Source organism: Erithacus rubecula (genome assembly GCF_903797595.1).
Source record: "Erithacus rubecula genome assembly, chromosome: 3".
Taxonomy (NCBI): domain Eukaryota; kingdom Metazoa; phylum Chordata; class Aves; order Passeriformes; family Muscicapidae; genus Erithacus; species Erithacus rubecula.
The window spans coordinates 34,280,728-34,303,263 of record NC_136689.1 but is presented as its reverse complement, the minus strand read 5'-3'; the positions used below and the strand labels follow the sequence as shown (position 1 = coordinate 34,303,263).

Genomic DNA, 22,536 nt, shown 5'->3' with positions numbered 1-22,536 from the left:
AACTGAGTTTAGCTGCCTTGGAAGATTCTTTTACTGAATTATTGTTGCAAAAAAATTTGCTACAAATTATTTTGCTGCTGTTTCTTTTAAGGAAATCATTGGTAACTGTTAATTAAATATACTTGAGAGTTAGGCTGTCTTTCAGATTGCAAACTGGGAAACTGAAAATAGTTACCACTGTCTTTGAAGTGAAAGCTTGTCTTATAGAAATACAAAGTAGCAGAAAAATATGCAAACGTATTGGATAAATGCTGAAAGGAGTTTCTAGCTTTAATTTTCATTGAGAAAAAATGTTGAAGTTTTGGGGGTTGTTTTTTTTTGAGGGGGGGTGATAATTCCACTCCATTCATAACTTTGTATAAAAGCTTTTTGTACTTTACTCTCCTTTTGCCTGTTGAAGTAAATTGCTACACCGACAAGGTAATCTGTCTGACACATAAATGTCTGATATTTCAAATTGGGCAATGAAGATTAGATATGTGGCCTTACTACATACCTATGGTCTGTTATGTGAACTTATTGTAAATTCTGTTATCATATGTTTATTTAACATGTTTTGTCTTCATTTTAGATAACACATTAGAAGACAAAAAGAACCCAAAGAGACTATGTTCAGCTTCTTCCGAAAAAGTCAAGATTCAAAGAAGGTTACAGTGCCAGAGAGAGAAGCAGATGGATTTGTTATTGTGGGTAAGTGGTGCTTCTGTATAAAATAATTCTTTCATCTTTGCAATTTTGATCTTGAATTTCCTTTGAGATGCTTAGACTAAATGAAATGTAATGAGAAGCCATGATAAAAATTGTTCAGTATTCTTACTTTTCCTGTCAAAATCAATTTTCCTAGTCTGCTCATTTGGACTAAATAGCTGAAGATTTATTTACGTAGGTCTGAACTCTTATTCAAGAGTACTGAAAGTGTAGTTTCTTGTTTTCCTGGGGAAAAATTACATCCTTACAAAACAGGAAAGGTCAAAGGTTATCCTTTTAGCTTTATGATTAGAGTTGTGGAAAGGGAATATCTTACTGCAGTTGTTAAAGGAGTGGCTTTTATTCAGGCTCCTTCCTTTTCATTTTACCCCCAGACTTTTTTTATATTAGAAACCAAGGAGTGCCTATGCATTTCTGGTCATGGTGAAGAAGATGCTCTGTGTCGGGATCTGACTCTTAGTTTGATAAAAATTAAGCAGTTGAGGGTTTTCAGAAGCATGCACACCTGTGAATTGTCTAAATTTGGAGCTTTGATCAAGGTCTTTCACAGTTTTGCAGGTTGGCTTAAGTATGCAGAAAAGAAAAAAAATTATAGCTGTTATGCTGGAACGGATCCTTTTCTTTTTTCTCTTTTGACAATTTGTTTTCCTCCTTGTGAATCTGTCATCATCAATATTCAGCTTCTGCTGTTCTGATTTACTGACTCATCCTTATCAGGAATCTTACAGTGTTTCTCTGTTGAAGTGTTACTTCTTGAGCATTTTCAAGTCACAAAAGCCTCTAGATTATCGAAGTCTGACAGTATGAGAGACTATTGGAACCCTTTCTGAGAACTTAGGTTTTTGGCAAAAGTTCTTCATTAAAATAAGTCTGTTTCACATCTGTGACTGTGCTGTCATGCTTAATGGCTGCTTTCCACTAGATTTTGTTCACCTGCAGCAGTTTTGATGGCTACATCAAGTGACTCCAGCATTTACATTGTGAAAGGGTCAAAGGAGAGACATCATCATCCCCAAAAGATCTGGAGACCATTTAGCATTTCAGTTTCGTTAATAGGCAGAATTCTGCACCCAAATGTTGCCATGTCCCACAGTTGCTGGTCCTGATTCTGCATTCAATTTAGCTCCATTCCTTTTCCCTGAATTGCTGTCAGTGACTATCAAAACTTTGTTCACATAAATTCACATAACGTTAATCTGTTAAATATAACATCAAGAATGAGCATTTTTATTTGTCTTCTCTTTTTTTTTTTTTTTTTTTTTTTTCAGACAGAAGTTAATTTAGCTGTCTGCAATAAAATGGGCTGCACTGGGCAGAAGAGCTGCCATCAACCTTATCAGTGAAGCATATCAGTGTCTTGCAAGACAAATGTAGTTGCAGAATTATGGGTCGGGACTTAAGTAGATATTTATCTGGAAAGGGTATTTTTGTCTAGGAATAGTGTCAGTGGAAAAAAAAAAAAAGAAACCCCAAACCACAACACTTACTCATTCTGTTTGTTACTATTTTGTTACTCTGATGGAATGTTCTGAAGCTTTTCTAAACTGGTGTAAAATGTTCAGGAAATCCAGTGGTGAATATCTTTAACACATGTCAGTAGCAGATTTCTAGGACCATTAGTATGAATAGTAGTGTATGCTGTGAACAGACTTGGAGGGAGAGAGAATTTAATTTCTTACATTTTAAGTTGGTTCTTAAATCCAATCTTACAGAACGTGTAAGAACAAACAGCCTAGTTCACTAATATCCTGTGGACATGGGAGGAATCTTTCTGTATTGGTTGATATTTGAAAAAGCAAGAAGAAAATTTAATGCTTTCCTGAGAAAGCTCCATCACAGCTATTGCCCTGTCAAATCCTGAGGATGATTTTTTTCTTCTCTTTTCATAACTTCTCCAAGTCCTGTTATAAATTGCTATATTTGAAATCTACCTTTCCTTGTAAAGAAAGTATCAGTGCATTTGGGAATTCAATGTCTGACTAGAAAGGTGAGTCACAAAAACAGCAGAATCAACAAAACCAGCTTTGCAGCCTAGCAGCTGAAAGAAATTCTCTATTTTAGCTTTTGGGGTAAATATTGCATGTGTGGGAGTCAAGCAAAAATAATTTGTAATTCCCTCTCTATAAAATACAATTTCCTACCAGAGAATAAAACATTTTTATGTCCAACTACTAGTTCACTTATTTTCTGGATAGTGGTTATCTCATCTCTTCATGAAGCTGTAAAAATGGTGTCTGTTCTGTAGCAAGCAGAACTGTTACTCTAAAAAGGGAAAGAGAGCTTGTGAAACAGGTATAACACATGCAGTTGGTTTTGATAAGTGAAGCAAACGGAGAAATATAGAAAAATGTTTCAGAGGCTGTCCTGATCATCACAAATTGTTTTTAATGTTAACATTCTGAAAGCCAGAATTAAGAAAACAAGTAATTTTCAGTTAGCTTGGGAATTTTGGAGACTAGTAGTTCTTTAGGAATTTCTCACATTTTGTGGCTTTCAGACATAAACTAAATTCCAAGCTACCATTCATTCCTACTGTTACTAGTCGGAGAGAAAAATACAGATTTGATGCTAGCATTTTGGTTTGGCACACAGCTAAAAATCTCCCATCAGTCTCAAAGATCCAAGTGTCTTGTAGTCTTAATCTCAGTCTAAGATCCGGAATTAAAAACTGAGACAGCAATGCTGCTTTATGTGTTTGTCAAGACAGTCAGAAACTGCAAAATCCCCATGGTGCTGATGGTGCAACTGGGGAGGGTGGTGAGTGTTTTTGCTTGAAGCAACTGAAGGATCATAGAATCATAGAATTGTTTGGATTGGAAGGCACTTTTAAAGGTCACTTAGTCCAACCTGCTTCCATGGACATGAACATATTTCAATAAATCTTGTTCAAAGCTGTGTGCAGCCTGACTTTGAACACAACTTTTCTGGGCCTATTCCAGTATCTCATAACCCTCATCATTAAAAAATCATGTAAATAACTAAAATAAATTAGAATATTGTTCTGTGCATCCGCTTTCAAAAGGGCTGGGAGAAGTTAATTTTGTTTTCAGGTTTTAAGAGCCCAGTGCTCTTAAAACAGGGTCTCTTAAAGCTCTTAAAGATATGCAGGGTCTTGTTTACTTTTCCAGACAAAATTGCAGTAAGCCAGAGTGAGGGACCAGCAAATGCTGGTGGCTCTACCAGGAAGGTGAGCCTGCAGCCAAGCAAGGGTGCCAAGAGTGCAGGGGCTGGGGTAGAGAGGAGCAGTCCCACGCTCCCTGGACAAGGACACCACAGCTCTGGGCACAGTGAGCAGGACTGTGACTGCCAGACACGCCTGCAGGGATTGGGCACATCTGAGGAAGTTGGGTCAGAGGGTTGTGGTCACCCAGGTTCCCAGGCAACCCTGCAGGGTGCTTTAGGCAAAGGCTAAGGAATGAGGCTTCTCCCACAGCTCTGCCTGGCCCTGATGGATGTGCTCAGGCTGTCGTGTCTGTGCTGGCCATGGGCACAGAGAGCCAAAGCCTTGGTGCTGGAAAGGGGCTGCTGAGCTCAGTGCTGTGCTCAGGACTGGACCACCAGGAGGGTTGTGTTGTCTCTCACTGTGGAGGCAGCACAGTTCTCTGAGGAACTCTTTATCTAATCCTTTGGCCATGCTTGAGTTCAAGGCTTTGTTTACTTTTGACTTGTGATTTAAAGAGAAATCTGTTCCATGGATTTAAGAGTTGTTGGGTTTTGTTTGGTTTTCTCTCAGGGATCTTTTTATGTTGTGTATTGGAATGGAGTAAATGGTTTGAAAAAGCAGCTCACTTGCAACTGCTGGGAAAGTGCTGGGATTTTCAAATATATTTAGCTTCTGTTTCTTCTCTGATTTTAGGACATCTTTCTCTTTCATTTTTTTAGATTTAAATTAACATGGGTTTTCAATACTGGCAATGGCTGGCATTTCAGAACTCCACTCTCAGCCTCAGGAGCAGACCTCTTAACAAGTGGTAGGGAATATTGGTACTCATAGAGAGCACTAAAGTGTCACCTAAAGTTGTTTTCTGACATTCAGCCGTTTTGTTATAGTTTTTCAATGAGTAAGTACCTAAGGAAAAGTGAACAGACACAGGATTCTCATCAGACTAGAGTGACTGTCACAGACACAGGGAGCTGTAGCCATGATATGAAAGTTTGGCAAGAATTTTGTACTGAATATTCACTTCTGTACTGTGAACCTCCATTCTTCCTACTGTGCTTTCCTAGATCTATCCAGGACAGCCATCTAGAATTTATGAGCAAATTTTGGATTAACGCTTATTTGTTAATATTTATCACTACTGGATACATGATTTTTGCCTATCAAGTCTCCTCTCAATATAAAATAGTCATAGACATAAGAAATTAAGTGTTTTGAAATCTCTTCCAAATAAACAGAAGGATCTGTGGTATTTAAATGAGTATTGGATTTGTTCAATTAACCAATGTCCCTTCTGTTTCAATGATGATGTCTGAAAAGAAGAAACTTTACAGAGAAATGTGTTCAGGCTTGCACCAGCATCTAAAATGTCACAGAAAAGGAGTTGGGAACTAGTGTTTTTCATCCTGTGAGAAGAAATACAGCATAAGGCAATTATTTCTTCCTTAATAAAAATATAGAAAAGAACTGGTACAATACCAGTTGACAGGCAGAAATTTTGGGAACTTTTTTGAGAAGTCGGATGTTGTTGATTTCATCATTATCTGCTGTGTCAAACAGGAATATAAGGAGCTGCAAAAAGAATACACAGGGAGTTTGATGAATTATGGTGGATGATAGCAGATATTCACCTTAAAATTTTGGTGGTCAGGTATGACTTACTCTTTCAAGTTAATCTCTGCAAGGCATTTGAACTTTGGCTTATTTCAAATGAGGTACTTGAATCTTCCTCTGATGTATTCACTATCTATATTGTTGAGTTAAATCAGTATTGTGATTCCTTCTTATGGGATCATCCTCATCTGTAGGTAGGAGTATCCTCACTCATCTATGAAACTGAAAAGCATGATTTCTGTCCAGATGAAAGCTTCTCTTTGTCATCTGCAGTTATATTGCAGAAGAACATAACAAATAGGAAATCTTCTGTACTGAAGATACCAAAAAGTAAAATAATCAACCCAAGTCAGCCTTTAGTTCTGGAAATCTAGGTTGTTTTTCCAAAGAACAATTTTATATTTATTTGTTCCTCTCCAAATTGCATATTTTGTTTTGCCATGAATTTACTCTGCATGCAGGTAATTTTTTTGGGTATTTTGGATAAAGTGCATATTTGAATTAAGGGACGCCTCCAGTGTTGCCCAACATGGAAAAAGGTCTTAAATAGGATCCTTACAGTTTCCATATTGATCTTAGTAGTAGAGATCTCTACATATATTTTTAATAACTCCTTAAATGTTTGCCTCTGAGAGAAATGTATGTATAAATTTTTGGGAGTGAATCTGTTATGAAAGGGAAATTTAATATACTGATACTCCTGAAACAAAGGACTACCCCCATACTAGTTCATTACTGTAAATGAAATACTTTTCTGCTTTCTTCCTTCTGCATACACACCTCAAAGATTAAATGCATCAAGAGGTTTGTAAAATCTTAGTGTTATTGCTGCTGTTTGTTTTCCAGGAGTTAGTAGTAATGTGTAGTAAGTCCCTGTAAATATCTACATTGCTTTTTCATTAATATTTAAGGAGCTTTTGAGTGGTGCTAGTAAGAAGGGTTGGGCTGCTTCAGTGTTTTAAAATATACTGTTACATTAAAGAAATGTACAAGGCATTATGCCCGTTGGATAAAAGCAGTGTCTCAATGTCCTTTCATTTTCTGCATCAATGGACTTACATTACCTATTTTTTATATAACAGGAAGTGCTTGTGTAGTTATTTCCTAATATTATTTTTGAATAACCAAGCTACTGATTTTTATGGACTTCAAGGTTAAAATATTTAATGCTAACTTTATAATAATCTAAGATTTGGGGATATCTGTTAATACTTTCATCTAAAAAATATTTTATATGTATCAGCCTGTGCCACTGTAAGTGAACACTTTGATGCACACTAAGAAGTTACAACATTTAAAGTGACCTCTTTCCTGAAATGCTGCTTTATGGTTTTTATACTTAAAAGCCACAGTAACTCATCTGGGCATTGAATTTTGCAGCCAGAGTCACTTGAAAAGGGAGGAGAAGGAATTCAGAAGAAAGAGTCCTCTCCTGTTACCGTTCCTTAGTTGCATAAGGAGGTAATGTCTCCACTTCATTCAGTGATGAAGTCAAACTAATCCTCTTTGGGACTAATTTTGCACAAAAACAACCTGCGGTTTCCAGTGGTGCCGCTAGATGGGGATTTCCCTCGGATTCAGGGCTCGGAGGGCTTTGCTCTCCCCCTTTCACACACAAAAGTGCACTAGTAGTAATTATCAGTGCACCATTTGATTAGACTGTAGGTTTTCAAGAGATTTCTAAAAAGCTTTTTAAAGCCTAATATCAAATCTATAATGACATTCCAACCTAATAAAAACAATGAAGCTTGAAATGTTGACAGCATGTATCTAGATGTTGGCTTGTAATTCGTTCCAAACAGATCTGTTGAGGCCCATGTGGGACCTAAATAACACAAAGAAGTAAATTTGCATATTTTACAGCAGGGGGAAAAAACAGAATGCAAAAACATGAATAATTAGGAGCACAAGCTTCATGCTATATTAATACTGTTGAAAAGCATGTGTTGATTGTATTCTGAAAGCCAGTAGTGATTTGGTTGAGTGAACTCAGTCAGCATCTCTTATGCAGATTAAAGGATCTGGGTTACAGAACAACTGAAATTCATTGTTTTGCTGTATAAGGAGGTATATTTCTTAAAGTAAATGCTTTTTTTTCCTCCTGGATTCTATACAGCAGAAGGAATCTTTCTCTTTAATGCATCATCAAATAATGTTTTTGTTGACAGATGACTGTGCATTTCTTCATTTACTTGTACACCTCTAGATTTTAAAAACAGTTCTTTCAGACACAAATCAGATGTTAGTATACTTAGCACTTTAGTATACATGACCTACTTACTTTTCATTCCACATAATTTCTCTTCCTTTTGCTTTCTAGGGCTTGAGCCCCTGGAACATACTCATGATGCTTCCATGCTGTGAATTTATTATTTTTAAATTTGCAGAAAATGCCCTTCTAAAAATATTAGCATACCGGCCAGTTTTGAATCTGAGTAATGTGAATGGTTGTGTTGGCTGCTGTTGTTTGTAACATAACATGTACAGCATCCTGTTTATGAAAGTATTTACTTAAAAATGGGAAATAGTATCAAAACTGATTTATTGTTTGCTTTGGCTGAATATTGTCTTGGCCCCTTAACTCACAACTATCTTAAAAACTTACCTGGTTTTGACCATGGACTCAAGGGAGGAGAAAAGAAAGAAGATGAAGACTTCTTGTTTAACTTGTTTTAATACTGACAAGAAAGAATTATGTGCTGCTGTATCCAACAGCTTTATTTTGGGGCTTTAAGAGACAAAAATGCACTGAACACTTCCATTCTGTCTATTAAGCACATCTTCTTAATTTGCATAACCAAAGGAAGAAAATGGTAAAATGTAGCAGTCTTTTTAGAAGTTGATGTAATTGTAAGAGGTTAAAGAGGCATCTGGCAAAAGGTTGTTTTGAGGTCACACATGCATCTGGCAGTTTGCTGCCAGCCCTCTAAGAAAATATTGGTTGGAGTTGCACTCCTGTTTTTCATATTAACTGCCTTCAGACTTGATGTATAATAGTCACTTTCTACAATCCAGGTCTCCAAAGTGCTCCTCAGAGGTTTGGTCCTACTGATTTTAATTTTTGCAAATACTGATGGAAGTAGAATATGCTTAAGTAAGAAAATGCTTTTTTTTGCTAGAAATTTTTTCTTAGAAAAATTGAAGATGCTTTTTGGACGTGGCTGGTCTACAATGTGTTCATATAGTTGAGATTATATTCTTTAACCTTTCTTGTAGTAGGGTGATCACTTTTGACACCTGGCTTCTGACAGTTTGGCTCCCATATGTAGAAGTTCACTCTCTAGTAGCAGTGCCATATTCTGTTGACCTATATACCATTCTTAAAGCAATTTGAAGTTGAAATATGAGAAAGGAAAATACCTGTTGCTTATTGTGAAGCAGAGTAGAAACAGTAAAATGTAGTATAAAAGTACGGATTTTCAAATGGTGGTTGTAAACTTTGTTTCTCAGAACATGCTGGTCATTAAATCACTTTTAGAATTAAAAGTCTCTTTGCTTTATGATGCAAAGAAAATAGTTGAGGGTATGAGAACATATTTTTAGGCCAAGTCTGATTTGCCTATATACAGTGTACTTACAGCTAGAGCTAACTGAAAAACAGGAGGTAAAAATGTGTTGCAGGATTGCAATATTGATGTTCTGGCAAGTGATAAATTCAGGTTTAAGTCCCTCTTTCAGCAATTTACAGCATAGTTAGATGATCATTCCTTGCAAAGAGAGCCCTAGTCATTAGCTCATGCAATCACTGCCTGTCTGGTTGGAGTCATTCAGACTTCTACAGATGTTAATCTGTGTGAATTTTCTCAGAAGGAAATGTTATGTTGAACTGGTTTTACACATGCCCCTCTCTATCTCTGGCAAATAAATGTTTTTATACTCTTTGTTCAGTGGTAGAAGAAAAATTACTTTTCCAAAGATACCCTGTCTTGTTTATTTTTAATTAGATATTATAAAAAAACCTCAAGATAGTTTTGTTTTGTGTTTTACAAGTGCTTCAATTCAGTCATGTCATAGGCCTCAATGTGAAATAGTAACATAAGTGTAAGGATTTTCATTATAGAATGAAAGGAAGCTTGTCACCTTGTCCATAAAGATGTGTTTTTCTTTAGCTGTTCCTTCTTGGTATACTAGTTGAGTGCATTTCAGTCAGGACAAATAAATTAAAGGATATATGGGATTTAGCCATTCAGTTGTTTTGCATTTCTGTGATATTTTCATCAGGTTTTCCCATAACATCTTTGGAGGTTGCCAAAAATATAATGTGCTTTCTGAGCTCTGCTGACAGAGCTGAGTGATCCTCAACTTTTACATAATGCTTTTCTCCACAAATGAGGGTTGTGTGGACAACAATGGAATTTCCTCTCTTCCTTCAGTCAAAAAGAAGCCTCTTCTCACAGTACTGACCATGACTTGCTAGGGAAATTATGCAGTAATCATTATGTTCTGACATGATCATTTAGCTCTGTGCTTTTTATATATTTTAGGAAATCTCCACTAATTTTAGTAAATTAATGCTATTTCCATTGTCATGGGGATATCCAACATGACAGTAAAAAATAAAGAATACAAATACCTCCTAGAACTAGTGGGCTGCTTCATTTGGGCAGTTCATTTATCTGTTAGCAGATAAATGCTAACTACTAACTACTAAATGTAATTACTAACTGCTCTTAGTAGTTACCCATCTACACTACAAGATATAATACCAGCCTTAATTCTGTATATTGTTTCCTCAGTTTACACATGGTTATTTTCTATAAAAACTGTGTATAGGGCAAAAATTATAATGGACAGAAAATAATATAAAATCTTAAGTCGGATTAACTCAGCATGTTTCTTTCCTCTTCCCAACAGTTGAGATAAATGTGGGACTTCAAATTCATTCAGCAGATGAATACAGTCTCTTAATTTCCTTCTAGTTTGTGCCAGGGTGTCAAGGTGAAGTTAGGGGAACATGGATTACATGGAAATGGATTTGGTATTTTGTCTATAAGAATGCAAGTACAAACTGTAGGGAAATCTCCCAATTGGAAGTATTGAGTGGTCAATGGTGAGGGTCATTTTCAGTGATGAGGCTCATTTGTTTCGGTGCTTTAGTTTGTTGTGGGTTTTGTGAGTTTTTGTGGGTTTTGTTTGTTTTTCTCTTTCAGTTACTCCCAGATTAAAGATGAGGTTTTAGAGCAGGTAACTGCCATGTGCAAGATACAATTTTTTTCAGTTAAATTGGGCAAGCTTTCTTAAAATGATCCAAAATCACAGACCTTTCCTGGAACAAAACAAACAAACCAATAAAGGTTCTTGCTCTTAGACTGTATAATTTAAAATCTCTTTTTGCAGAGAGCTGTCTGGACCAGAAGTACATTGCAGTTTTTCAGGATTTAAGCTCATACATAGTTTTCGTGCTCCCAGATGAATAAGGGACAGCAACAATTTAAGGACTATGAGTTTAATTTTTGTCCTTATTTCAGTTAGGATGAAACTTTAAGATTTTTTGAGAAGGATGGAATGGAACTTTATGGCTATTTCTTTGCCATTTTATTTTTCAATGAGAACTTGCCTACCTGATTTCTTCTGAATTATTTCATCTGTAGGTCTTGCAGAAGGGCAGAACTAGAGAAGATTTGATTTACAAACATATTAGAAAAGCTATTGTAGCAGAAAACAGCCAATATTATCTTTAAAATATGGGTATTAAATATGCATACCAATGCACCTTTCATTAGGAGCCAAACTTGTGGAGAAGTTTTTTTTTTGTTGGAACTGTTTTTCTTCTACTCACCCACAAGTTATATCAACACTCTTATAAAAAGATGCACAAGGAGCTTTCATTAGGTCTAAATAGTGGCTCCAATTGAATTTAAACTTCAGTTGGATATACCAGCTCCTATGAAAATTTACTTCTACTTTACCACTGAGCAACCCAAAGGTGAGATGCAAAAAAGAACAAGTAGTAGTTTTCACCTCATGAATTGTGTTTTTAACAATTGCTAAAGAGTGAACCAAGTAGAATTAAGCATCTCTGAAATTTAGTTCACAATATCTGTTTAGGGCATATTTGCCTACTGGAAAAAGCAGAGACTAGCAATAAACTTGAATTCTTGGTATGCTCTGGAGCTGAAGTGTCTGAATCAAAGCACCATACCTCAAGCACACCTGTCCACTTGATTCAAAACCAAAAGCTGAAGTTACAGAATGTTCTGCTTGAAATATGTTTGGTGTGTATTTGTGATTATTCAAGCATTCATTTGAGAAGCAGGAGACCCCAGCTTGAGTTCTGCATAGACTTAGTGCAGTCAGATGCACACTTTCCAGCATCAAAGTCTAAAAGTCCAGTGAGAGGACTCCCAGTGTTTATATTGGTTGCACAGTGGCTCTACTCAATAATGCAGGAGATAGAAGCTTCTCTGGTGCTGCATGAGTCATTGAACTTCAGTGACCTGTGAGTAGAAAACAGGAATATTGATCTCTGCTCCCTAGCCCATGTGTGTGGTAGATTTGTGCTTTTTTTAATTTCTTAAAATGAAATTACTAAAGCTTTAAAAAAAAAAAAAAACAGCACAAAGAGACAGAATGTGTTGCCAGCTTCTAGGCAGCAGGCTCAGACTTGTTTTGATTTGTTTTACTTCTGTCTCAGGCAACCTTTCCCTTTTGGGTGAACCAGGTCTAGCTTCAAAAGGAAGGGGAGAAAGGTTCCCAAGCAAATTAAAGTGTAGCTGATAGAGAGAGTCCCTGGGCGAGACAGGAGTCTGAATATTGTCACACTACAGGGACCAGATTTCAGATCCATTGTTTCTTCCAGTAGGCTGGTTTTGAGGGTGAGGGTAAACTCAGGGCCTGCTCTCCTTTTCTCTGGAAATTAAAACAAGGCCAATGTGCCCATTACATCTGAAATATGCAGTGAGAAATGTGAGGGGAGTCATGAGTTAAGCTGCTTCCTGATGAGATCCAGGATATGGGTGCAGAAGTGACAGCTAATGAATTTAGATTCCTAATGCATTTTGTGGCTTCTAAGCTGCTTTCTTAGATTATTGCTTGAAGTATTACTTTGTAGGCCTCCTACCAATTCTAATCTTGTTGATAGCAAAATATGTGTACTGTGTGAAGATAATGAGTCGTGCTTTGTTATAATATGCTTTTCATTTAAAGTAGCATAAACAGCAGTCAAATTCTATACTTGCAAATCCTTCTATTGCACTAAAGTAGCTTTTTAGGAGTATTAAGAAACTTCTAAAACTTTTTAAAAATGAAGGGAGCAAAATAATTGAGCATCATACTTTTGGATGATATTCAACTTATCACAGCCGTAAATGCATTCATTAGCTGTCAGAATTTAATTTTAAGAAGCCCTACTCTGTTGCTGGACAATGTGTTGCAGGCACAGCTGTTTGGTGGAAGAGGGTGCATTTTGTGTGTGCATATTCCTTCTGCTGGTTTTGTGATCCAGGGGGGAGGGGCTCCTGGCCCTCCCGGGGGGTGACGGTGCTGGCTGATAAAAGAAATGGGATCTTTTCTGTGGCAAATAATAGGATCACAGGATATGCTGAGTTGGAAGAGAGCCACAAGGATCAAGTCCAGTTCCTGGTTCTGCACAGAGCTGCACTGTGTGCCTGAGAGCTTTGTCCAAACAATGCTTGAGCTCTATAAGCCGTAGTGCTGTGACCGCTTCCCTGGGAGGCTGTTCCAGAGCCCAGCCACCCTCTAGGTGAGAACCTTTGTCTAATATCCAACCTAAACCACCCCTGACACACGTTCAGGCCATTCCCTCCAGTCCTGTCACTGGTCACCACAGAGAAGAGATCAGTGCCTGCCTCTCCTCTTCCCCTCTTGAGGAAGCTGTGACTGCAGTGAGGTTTCACCTCAGTATCCTCCAGGCTGAACAGACCAAGTGACCTCAGTCACTCCTCACAGGGACTCCCCTCCAGACTCTTGTGGCCTAACTTTGGGCACTCTCTAATAGTTTCCTGTATTTTTTTACATTGTGGCTCCCAAACTGTCCTCAGCACTCGAGATGAGGCTGCCGCAGCTCAGAGCAGAGCAGGGCAATCCCCTCCCTTGCCTGGCTGTGATGCTGTTCCTGATGCCCCCCAGGATAGGCTTGGCCCTCCTGGCTGCCAGGGCACTGCTGGCTCACATTTAACTTTCTGTCAGCCAGGACCCCAGGTTCCTTTCTGTGGCACTGCTCTCCAGCATCTCATTCCCCAGTTTGTCTGTACATCCAGGATTGCCCCATACCAGGTGCAGAATCTGACACTTTCCCTTGTTAAATTTCATACAGTGAGTGATTTCCCTGTTCTGTAATTTGTTGAAGCCACTGCAGGGCCTCTCTGCCTTTGAGGGGTCAACAGCTCCTCCCAGTTTTGTATCATCTGCAAACTTGCTTAGTATCCTTTCAAGTATCATGTTCAAGTCTTTAATGGAGAAGTTGAAGAGCACAGGGTCAGAGATGGAGCCCTGCAGAACCCCACTAGTGACAGGTCACCAGTCTGATGTCACCCTGTTCACTGTAACCCTTTGTGCTCGACCCCTGAGCCAGCTGCTCACACATTGCATGATGTGTTTGTCCAGCTTAATGCAGGACATTTTCTCCAGGAGAGATCCTGTGAGAGACAGCATTGAAAGCTTTTCTGAAATCCAAAAAGATTACATCAGCTGGCTTCCCTTGATAGACTAGGTAAAGTAAAACTTTATAGTAAAAAAGTAAAACTTCAGAGTATAGTAAAAACTGTCCATCTCATTCTGATTTCAAGTTTGATTATAAGGAATCATTAAGAACTGCAGATTAAATGTTCTTAAAATTTTATTTACCTGCATATTGCTTTTTAAAAACCTGTAGCACTCAGTACTGCTGTGGAAGTTGGTTTAAATTTGTTCAGGGCCATAGTCCAATAGTGTTTGTCTTGTCTGTATCCCTATACTCCTAAGCTAATTTGTCTTGCAGTGTTTGGGGTTTTTTTGCAGTCTTCTGTTTTAAAACAAAAAGGCAAAGCTTTTTTTTTTCCTTTTCTAAAGACTCCCCTCGCCCTCAATTTCCCATTATATCTTTTACTGGTTGAGCACTACAGGCTAATACCTGCTTAATGTCAACAGGTATCTTTCAGCTGCACATCTTGCATACTGACCTTTGTAACAGATACTCTTGAGTAAGAAAAGTTTTTTTTTTCTATTTGATGAATCAGATGTAAATCGAAGGATGTCTGTGTTATTCTTTTGTGTTCTTATTTCAGAAGGTGTGATATCTGTAAGTGGTCTTGTCTACTACTTCCTTTCTCTCTTTATTCCTATCCTCTCCCTTGGGTCCCGTGAAACTTCTGAATCCTCTGGGTTTATATTTCTTTAAGTCTTCAGCACATTCCTGGCAGCATAAGCCATCTGTTTGCTTACATTCTGTAGCTAAAGTCAATGAACTTCTTGTGCAGGGAATGAATTATGAAGTTAAGACATTTCTGGTGAGAACATGTCTAGGCACTTTTGATCTTGACTCTGGAGATCCAGCTTAACACGGGGTACAAATGAACGAACTCTAAGAGGCTCTTGTTTAAACCTTCTATTTCCATCCTACTCCTGCTATTTCCATTCTGCTACTTAAGACTTTCCTCATGTAGACCCTCTGTTACCTTTGCCAACTGGAGAGTGAACAAATTTTAATTTTGTTATCTGTCTGTGTGACTTTAAGTGGTGTAAGTGCTCTAATGTGATACTTGCAGTGTTAAGGACCAGCTGATTGATGTAGTGTTTCAGGAGCCCAGTCTATTCTGCCCTTTTGAGAGGACTGAACCATGTACCACACTGACATGCTGCAAGCAGATGGTGATTGTTGATATACTGTGGGGATATTCTTTGACTTTTGCTTTTACTTTTACTTTATGTCTGGTAGGCTTTTTATTACCGTGAAACCACCCAAAAGAACAGAACTGGTATTGAAAAAAGCTGACAATTTCTGAGGTCAGGATTTTACATTTGTTATTTAAGATAACCAAATAGATTAGTGCTATATAAACTGCCTTCAGAAATCATCTGAAGGTCAGAACAAAATGTTACAGGGTCCTTGCCCTTCTTTCTGCCCTTCTAAACAACAGCTTCTATTCACAATTATAAACTGTGATGTGTATGAAACCCAGTTATGAAGTACAATGTGCAGGTAAACAGGATAAGTAATGTGACCTCACTTACTTTAGAAACATGCTGAAATGCTAGTCAAGCAGAAGCAGAAATACCCTGAAGTGTATTTACTTTGGCCATTTGTTAAAATCCTGTCTACCTTTAGATATTCCTTGCTTCTGACATATTTATTATCAAAAGACAGAAGAGTTTCAGCTTGTACACTTGATGGACTAAGAGATATATAAAAGCTTTCTATATTCTTACACTCCCCATATTCTAGTAAAAAGTTATTTTAGTTTTTAAATGAAAACATCTTAGTCATACACATTACTACATACCCTGAAGACAACCATGGTGGAATCTAAGAGATGTGATGAAGCAGCTCAGGGACGATTTGTAGATTCCCATTAAACCTTTAAGATGAGTTTACTTGAGGCTGTGTCTGTAGCCTTCCTACTTTTTCAAGGTGGATTTATGTACAATTACTATTGTTGGTAAACCTGAGATTCTCTTGCTAGTGACCATAATTCATGCTGCAGTCAGAGTGGAAGTTTTAGGTCAGCCAGGTTTGGATGTTTTAGATGTAAATTTTGTAGATAGATCAAATAAATACAGTATGAAGGAACAGCATTGCAATGGGGGAGGTTTCATTGTATTTTACATAATTGTAAACTGAATGTCTGATTACCATTTTTTCCCCTCTAAGTTCCATCTGTATTTTAGCATGGGAGGGTTAACTGCTGCCTTTTTCCCCTGTGCTTACACAATGGAGCATAAATACTAGACAGTGGAATTGATTCTTACAGAACACTACTAAAACTTTACTGCATATACACCACATGCTTCCGAACAAAATATTTCTAGCAATCCATATATGTATTCTTTTCTATTGCCAATTAATTGCTTTCTGAACAGTGAATCGAAAGAATAGCTTCAATTAAAATAAGTGTGTGCAGCAGAAATAAAATCGGTGTAATATTAAAGTGGAAAAGATTCAGAGAAAAATGTGGAGTTAATAAACGGAGCAGACCTCAGTTCTTGACTTTCCCCCGTGATATCTTCTAAGGGGAGGACTCTCAAGCAGTCAAATAACAGGAAAACAGTGAAAAAAAGGCTGATAACAGATTTGGTCTCACAGCATCATTTAACTCTTGTATTCTGCTATTCTTCAATGAGAAAATACTAGGATAGAGTCAGATGTGTTAGCATCTTCCATGATCATGCCCTCTTGACAAAGGGGAATTTCAGGATGTTAAACATTGTATGTGATGGAACCATTGCACCTAAATCTGCTATTAATGGCTTAGAACATGAGAGGAAATGGGAGAGGCACCAAATATGTCTTTGATTTACCTTTGAGCTAACTGATTTCAGGTGGCCTGTCTAGTAGGTTTATTTGTCCATGTAAATTAGAGTGCCTTTTGGCCCCAAAGGTAACGAATTTTAAAATGAAGATGTAGACACATAGAAAAAGCATATCTTACCAAGACATGGTAGAAAGTATTAGCTATCCCTGTTCAAAATTCAACTTCTGTTGTTCATAACAGTTACATCCCATGGAAACCAATAGCTTTTGGCCAGGTTCCAGACCCATAGGGGAAACTTTAGGTTATAATTATGCTTTACAGCTCCTTTTAATTATAAAAAAATTAGAAACAACTTCATGTTGACCACAATTTACTTTAGTCTAAGTGTTTTCATGAAAACAAATATTGTACTGATGTGAAAATTTAATTCTTAAGAAAGTGAGCCTAAACTTTGGGAGTTCTTTTATGTGAATACATTTCAAAGAGAAATATGATTATCTGTTCAAATTCTTGGTTTCAAGATTTGACCACAGTAAAGTTTTCTTTCTATGTGTAAACTGAAAGCAATGGTAGTCTGCTTAGGAGTGTGTTTACCTGTTTTCTTTTTTTTTCATTGGATGAAAGCTGAAAGCTGATGACATGTATTATGTATGCAGCTGTCGGTGCATTTTCAATATAGGAGGAAATACAATCAGTTCAGCATGACTGGATTACTATAAATAGTTCTAGAAAATACCTTCATTTCCTCTCCACATTTATTTTTGTCATATGCCTTACCAACTGTAACACATGATGTAACCAAAAGTAGTGTTATATTTTTATTTTTAAAAAATTATGTTAAAACACAGAGTGGTGTCTGTGTTTGAGAAACAGAGCTGTAAAATAGAACTCACTTTATGAAAACATTTTGGGCATGCTTTGGCCTTCTTTTTAGGGAGGTAAGGAATTTAATAATTGCAGATAATAATGATGAAAGCAAGAATTCAATGTATTTCTGTACTAAACCCAAAAAAGTTATTTTGGGAACTAAGTGGTACATTTCTGCATTAATAGGAAAAATTAAAGATTTCAGCCCTCATTTTTGTCCTTCTAGTGGAAGCTAATTAGATAAAAATTACTTTACAGTAGTTCTAACTTAATATTCTTTTCTAGGTGAAAAGTGGGAACTTTCAAGAGGGTGGTTATGCTTTCTATGTATCATCATCTGCTAAACTAGTGTGATTTGCTGTCTTCTAACTAGGCATGAAAATTATGCATTTTATTAGTCAGATTAGTTACTGCAGGCTGCAGTAACACACTGTGCAGAACATGTCTGAAAGGAGCAGCACCTTCCAAAATGACCCATTCCATTATGAACAAACCCCACAGAGCCTGCTCTGCCATGGCTTTACTGCTCACTAGCCTCAGCCCTGCTCCCTCACCCTCCTTCAGTCCCATCCCTTCTCCCACAGATCTCTGCTTTCATGGTTTGGCAAGGAATGGCATTTCCAGGACTGGCTGTCCTGCTGGTCCAACACACAGGATGGTGCCACCCCCAGATAAACCTAATGCAGCACTTGGCTCTGATGGGTAGCAGCTGACTGCAGAGGCTGCTCACAGCCCTCTAACCCTTGGCTGAGCTGGTCTGCCTTAGCAACTCTGGTTTAGGGACTTGGTTGAAGCTTGACACAGGCCAATGATCACAAAAGTGATTAATGAATAACAAAAGGAAACAAATAGGCCATCCAACTAAAAAGCCTTTAAAAAAAAATGAAATTTTAGGTGTGTACTGCTTGGTTTTATAAAGAGTAGTCAAGTCTATAATTGCCTCTGTGTTACTAAGAAAGTAACTTTCAGGAGTGCTGCAAAAAACTTACTTTTGTGGAAAACGTGAGCACCAATTTGGTGGAAAACATTAGCACTGATTGTTCCCAGGAATTTGATTCTCAGTGTTCTACATGGCTAGTAAGTTTTCCATCATTCGTGCCTGTGCCAGGGGAAGATGACAAGCCATCTAGCCATGTAAAAACTGGATGTTAAGGGGTGTGCCTTCCTGTTATGAAACTTGCTGCAATCCTGAAATTCACAGTAGATGAGAATGCATGCAAGACATGGAGAACAATGGAACAAGAGGATAGGCACTGAAATAAATATGCTATAATGTAGATTGATCAGGCTGACTTTCTGATGAAATAAAGCTGGGAACTTTGGTATCCCTAAAATCATGTTATTAGGTGAATTCAAAGCCTGTCACTAGTGAGCTTATTTATTTGAGTAGAAACAATTATAGTAAACCTGTGTGAGAGCAACCATATACCAGAAGCTGACCTAAGAGTAAGATGAACCAATGATGTTTCATGGATGTATCTTTCCATAAAAAAAACAAAACAAAACAAAACAAAAAAAAAACAACAAAAAAAAAAACAACAACAAAAAACCCCAAAACCAAGCAAAAAGCATGTTTTTAAAAAAATTCTATAAACTATGAGCAGGATGCCACTGCATTGTTCCTAAAAACATTGTTCCCATCTAAGTTTGTAGTGAAGGTGATTGAGAATAGACAAATGCAGTGTAATATGTAGAAGAAAGAAGTCAAGTCTGCAGAGGTATTGCTTGACAGCTTCAGAGCCATCTAATTTTAAAACCAAGTGTCATCTAAAGAAAGTAGATCCCTTACTCCATGGGTATTGTTGGAGAAAATACTGACATAAAACCTTTAAATATACAGATGAATTTTTCCACAATTAATTTAGTAGTGTGTCTTGCACTGAATTCAGGTTGGAGGAAGCTGGAAAACTTATTCCAATGCTACCATAAAAAATGCCTGGTTATCAGCAGACTCAGGTGAAGTTAGAACACTGTGTGAGACTCCTAAAAATATCTGTTAGTCTCCAAAAAGTGTAGTCATCATCTGTATAGCTACTCCATGTGCAGACTCATCTTTTTTCTCCTTCCTCTCTGTTGAGCAAGCCTTCACTAAGAATTGTGAAGTCTCAATATGATTAAGTGGTTTTTAGAATGTGAAACAATTTCGTATACTTTCCACATTGAGATAAAGTGGTTAATATTTCCTGTAGACAGTACCTTCAAATTTATTTTTTGTAAAATGTAAGTATTTAAGAATTCCCAAGTGGTGAACAAGGCAGTTGTCACGCTGAATGTTTACAGCAGCAAGTTTTAGCTTGTACGAGCTGAGTGGGGAAATCACCTTCCTTTCAGTTTCTGTTCATAACAGTGACTTGTGAGGATGAAACGGTGCAGTTGGTAGAACTGGTTTGATATCGTAATAGTTCATCCATGTACTTTGTCTATATTGCTGTATTCCTTTTACTGTGTAAACTGTGCTAAATTTGGAGGACCTAGAAAATAAAGGACTATAATAGTTGAGTAAGGGCAGAGCAGATGCCAAACAATTGCCCATTTCCTGAAATCTTTGTACAGAATTTGGAGGCATAGCAATTCAAGGAAATGCTCAGTATAAAAATGAGGGAGCTGCAATAATTCATGAGATGGATTGTGTTGAGTGTAGGTCTGGCATTGAGAGCTTCTGTTGGCTCTGCTGACTGAAGCTTAATTTTAGTGTCAGATGAGAAAAGGCTGATTGACTTGTCTTTCCCTTTGGTTTTGCACTTCGGTTGATACTAAGGTTAGGACAATGGTGATAGTATGGTGTTTGGCATCTTTCAAGAATGTGAAAATGTCTCTTAGGCATTCTGGGTCTACACTCTCACGTGTTACTGATCCAGACTGCACATGATAGGTCTCTAATAATTACAGATAGTGTTTCATGCCTTGTTCCATTTCATCCTGACTGAGTACAAAATGAACTCTCATTCTGTGTTCTATTGCACAGCAGGTAACTAGAAGACATCTATGTACATAAATTAAAATAATTAGAGTTTTTAAGTGTTCAAGGAATTGCAGAGCAAGAGAGCTACACTTGCCTATTTGGCGACATGCTGGCCACACTGGTGTCTCAGAACCCACTCTGAGTGGTCATGCTGGTTTTGCCTGCTGGTGCATCTCAGGTGAGGATTTCCTAATAACTGGAAGACAAACAGAGTTCTGTTGGTATCCTAGAGGGTGAAGTTCTAGGTGTAGCCGATCTTGGTGGAGCAGTTTCTCCTCAATGTACACAGTCCACCAGAGGGAGATGAACACCAGAGCTGGCAGGAAGAGGAGCAGTTTGTGCCAGGGAGGTTTGCCTAGGCCAGCCCTTTGTACCTGAGCGTACAGTACCATGTCACACACAATACACACCTTTGTGTGTCGGAATCACGACTGGAGTGGTGGGTGGTTTCTTGTACTCCTGAGTGGAAATCAAGGCCATCACTGTCTTTTCAACTTTTTCTTGCTATACCATTGCCTCAGTAAAATCTTGTAGAAAAGAGAATGGTAGTGATATTCCTATGGGTTTTCTTAAACCATTCTGCCTGGCTGGCCTTTGGATTTTGTGATTAATTGAATTTTAGGTATATCCTCAGTGTGTCTGCTCTCTATGTGTCAGTCCAGACAGATTCCTGTTTTATTTTGCCTGAATTTGGTAAGCTGTCTGGACATGGGCCTTTTGTAGTTTTAAATATGCAGCAGCCCTGAGCTGTGCCTGAGCTGCTGAGCCAGCAGGGAGGAAAGTTTGGTTGCCTTGACGTGAGTGAGGCGGTAATGGAGCTCCATTGTCCAGGCTGGAGCTGCCGCCACTCCTGCCAGCACAGAAGGGTTGGCACAGGAGTTTGTTTGTCAGCATGGAGCTATATCGGCACATCCTCGGTCTCAAGGGCAGGAGTGTTACTCATTCCTGTCTGGAAACTGATTGATTTAAAAGACTCTTGAGATGAGGTGGTTCTTTAGGTTCAAGAGCCAAATAGAAGTGAAAAGAAAATTATTTCTGACTAGTGTCTGCTACAGATATTATACTGTAACTTTCTTTACAGTGTCACTCCAGTAAAATGTAACACAGGTTGTATTTCAACTAAGGTAGTATGTCTTAAGTCTTTTGAGCATGTTTATGAAAAGAAAGTCCTATTAAATGCCTTTTTTGGGCACCAATCTTGTTCCAAACCTGTTAGCTTAGTAAGTTGTCTTAAATCTCTTGTCAACTGGTATAATTTTCTCAGAAATTATGATTTTTAGTCAATCCTTTTAATTGAAATCAAGAGTTTTCCTTAAAGTTTAGGATCTAATTCAAACAATTTTAAGAGTTTGTCTTAAGTGGCACATGTCATGACAAACTTTGTTCCATTATGTGTTCCATCTTTAGAATCTGAAAGCAGAGTTGTGCTTTTTGATTGGTCTTTAAATTATTGTATTGCATCTTGTAATTAATCAAGTGATTAGAACACAGAATTTGATTTTTAGTATTTACCATTTTTTCCTATGCATTAGTAGACAGAAGAAATGGGAAAAAAACTACTTAGATGTAGACTCCAGCTCGTAGATTTCTGTTTTCAGTGGCAGATCCTGCACATTACCCAGGCACACCACAATGTCTTGAACAGTAGACTACCTGTGTGTCTTTCCCCATTGTTATTTGTTTAGTTGGAATGTTCTGGTTTTATATTAACAATGTCAGCAGTTCTGACCCTATCTTCAGATTGTCCAGAATAGAAGAGAAATTAACATCTGATGATATACAGACTTGAAATAAATTGTTGATTTTTCTTTGAGGAT

General features: G+C 37.7%; 1 protein-coding gene across 4 annotated transcripts in view; it reads left to right on the top strand.

The window, feature by feature from the left end:
- The window catches only part of UMAD1 (UBAP1-MVB12-associated (UMA) domain containing 1), a 78,733-nt gene that overhangs the window by 6,396 nt on the left and 49,801 nt on the right, over positions 1-22,536 (top strand). For all 4 annotated transcript variants that reach the window (XM_079299444.1, XM_079299446.1, XM_079299445.1 and 1 more), the window contains one exon: positions 572-690. In XM_079299444.1, the coding sequence (XP_079155570.1) occupies positions 609-690 (82 nt within the window). In that variant the 5' untranslated portion in view covers positions 572-608. The remainder of the gene's footprint in view (positions 1-571; positions 691-22,536) is intronic.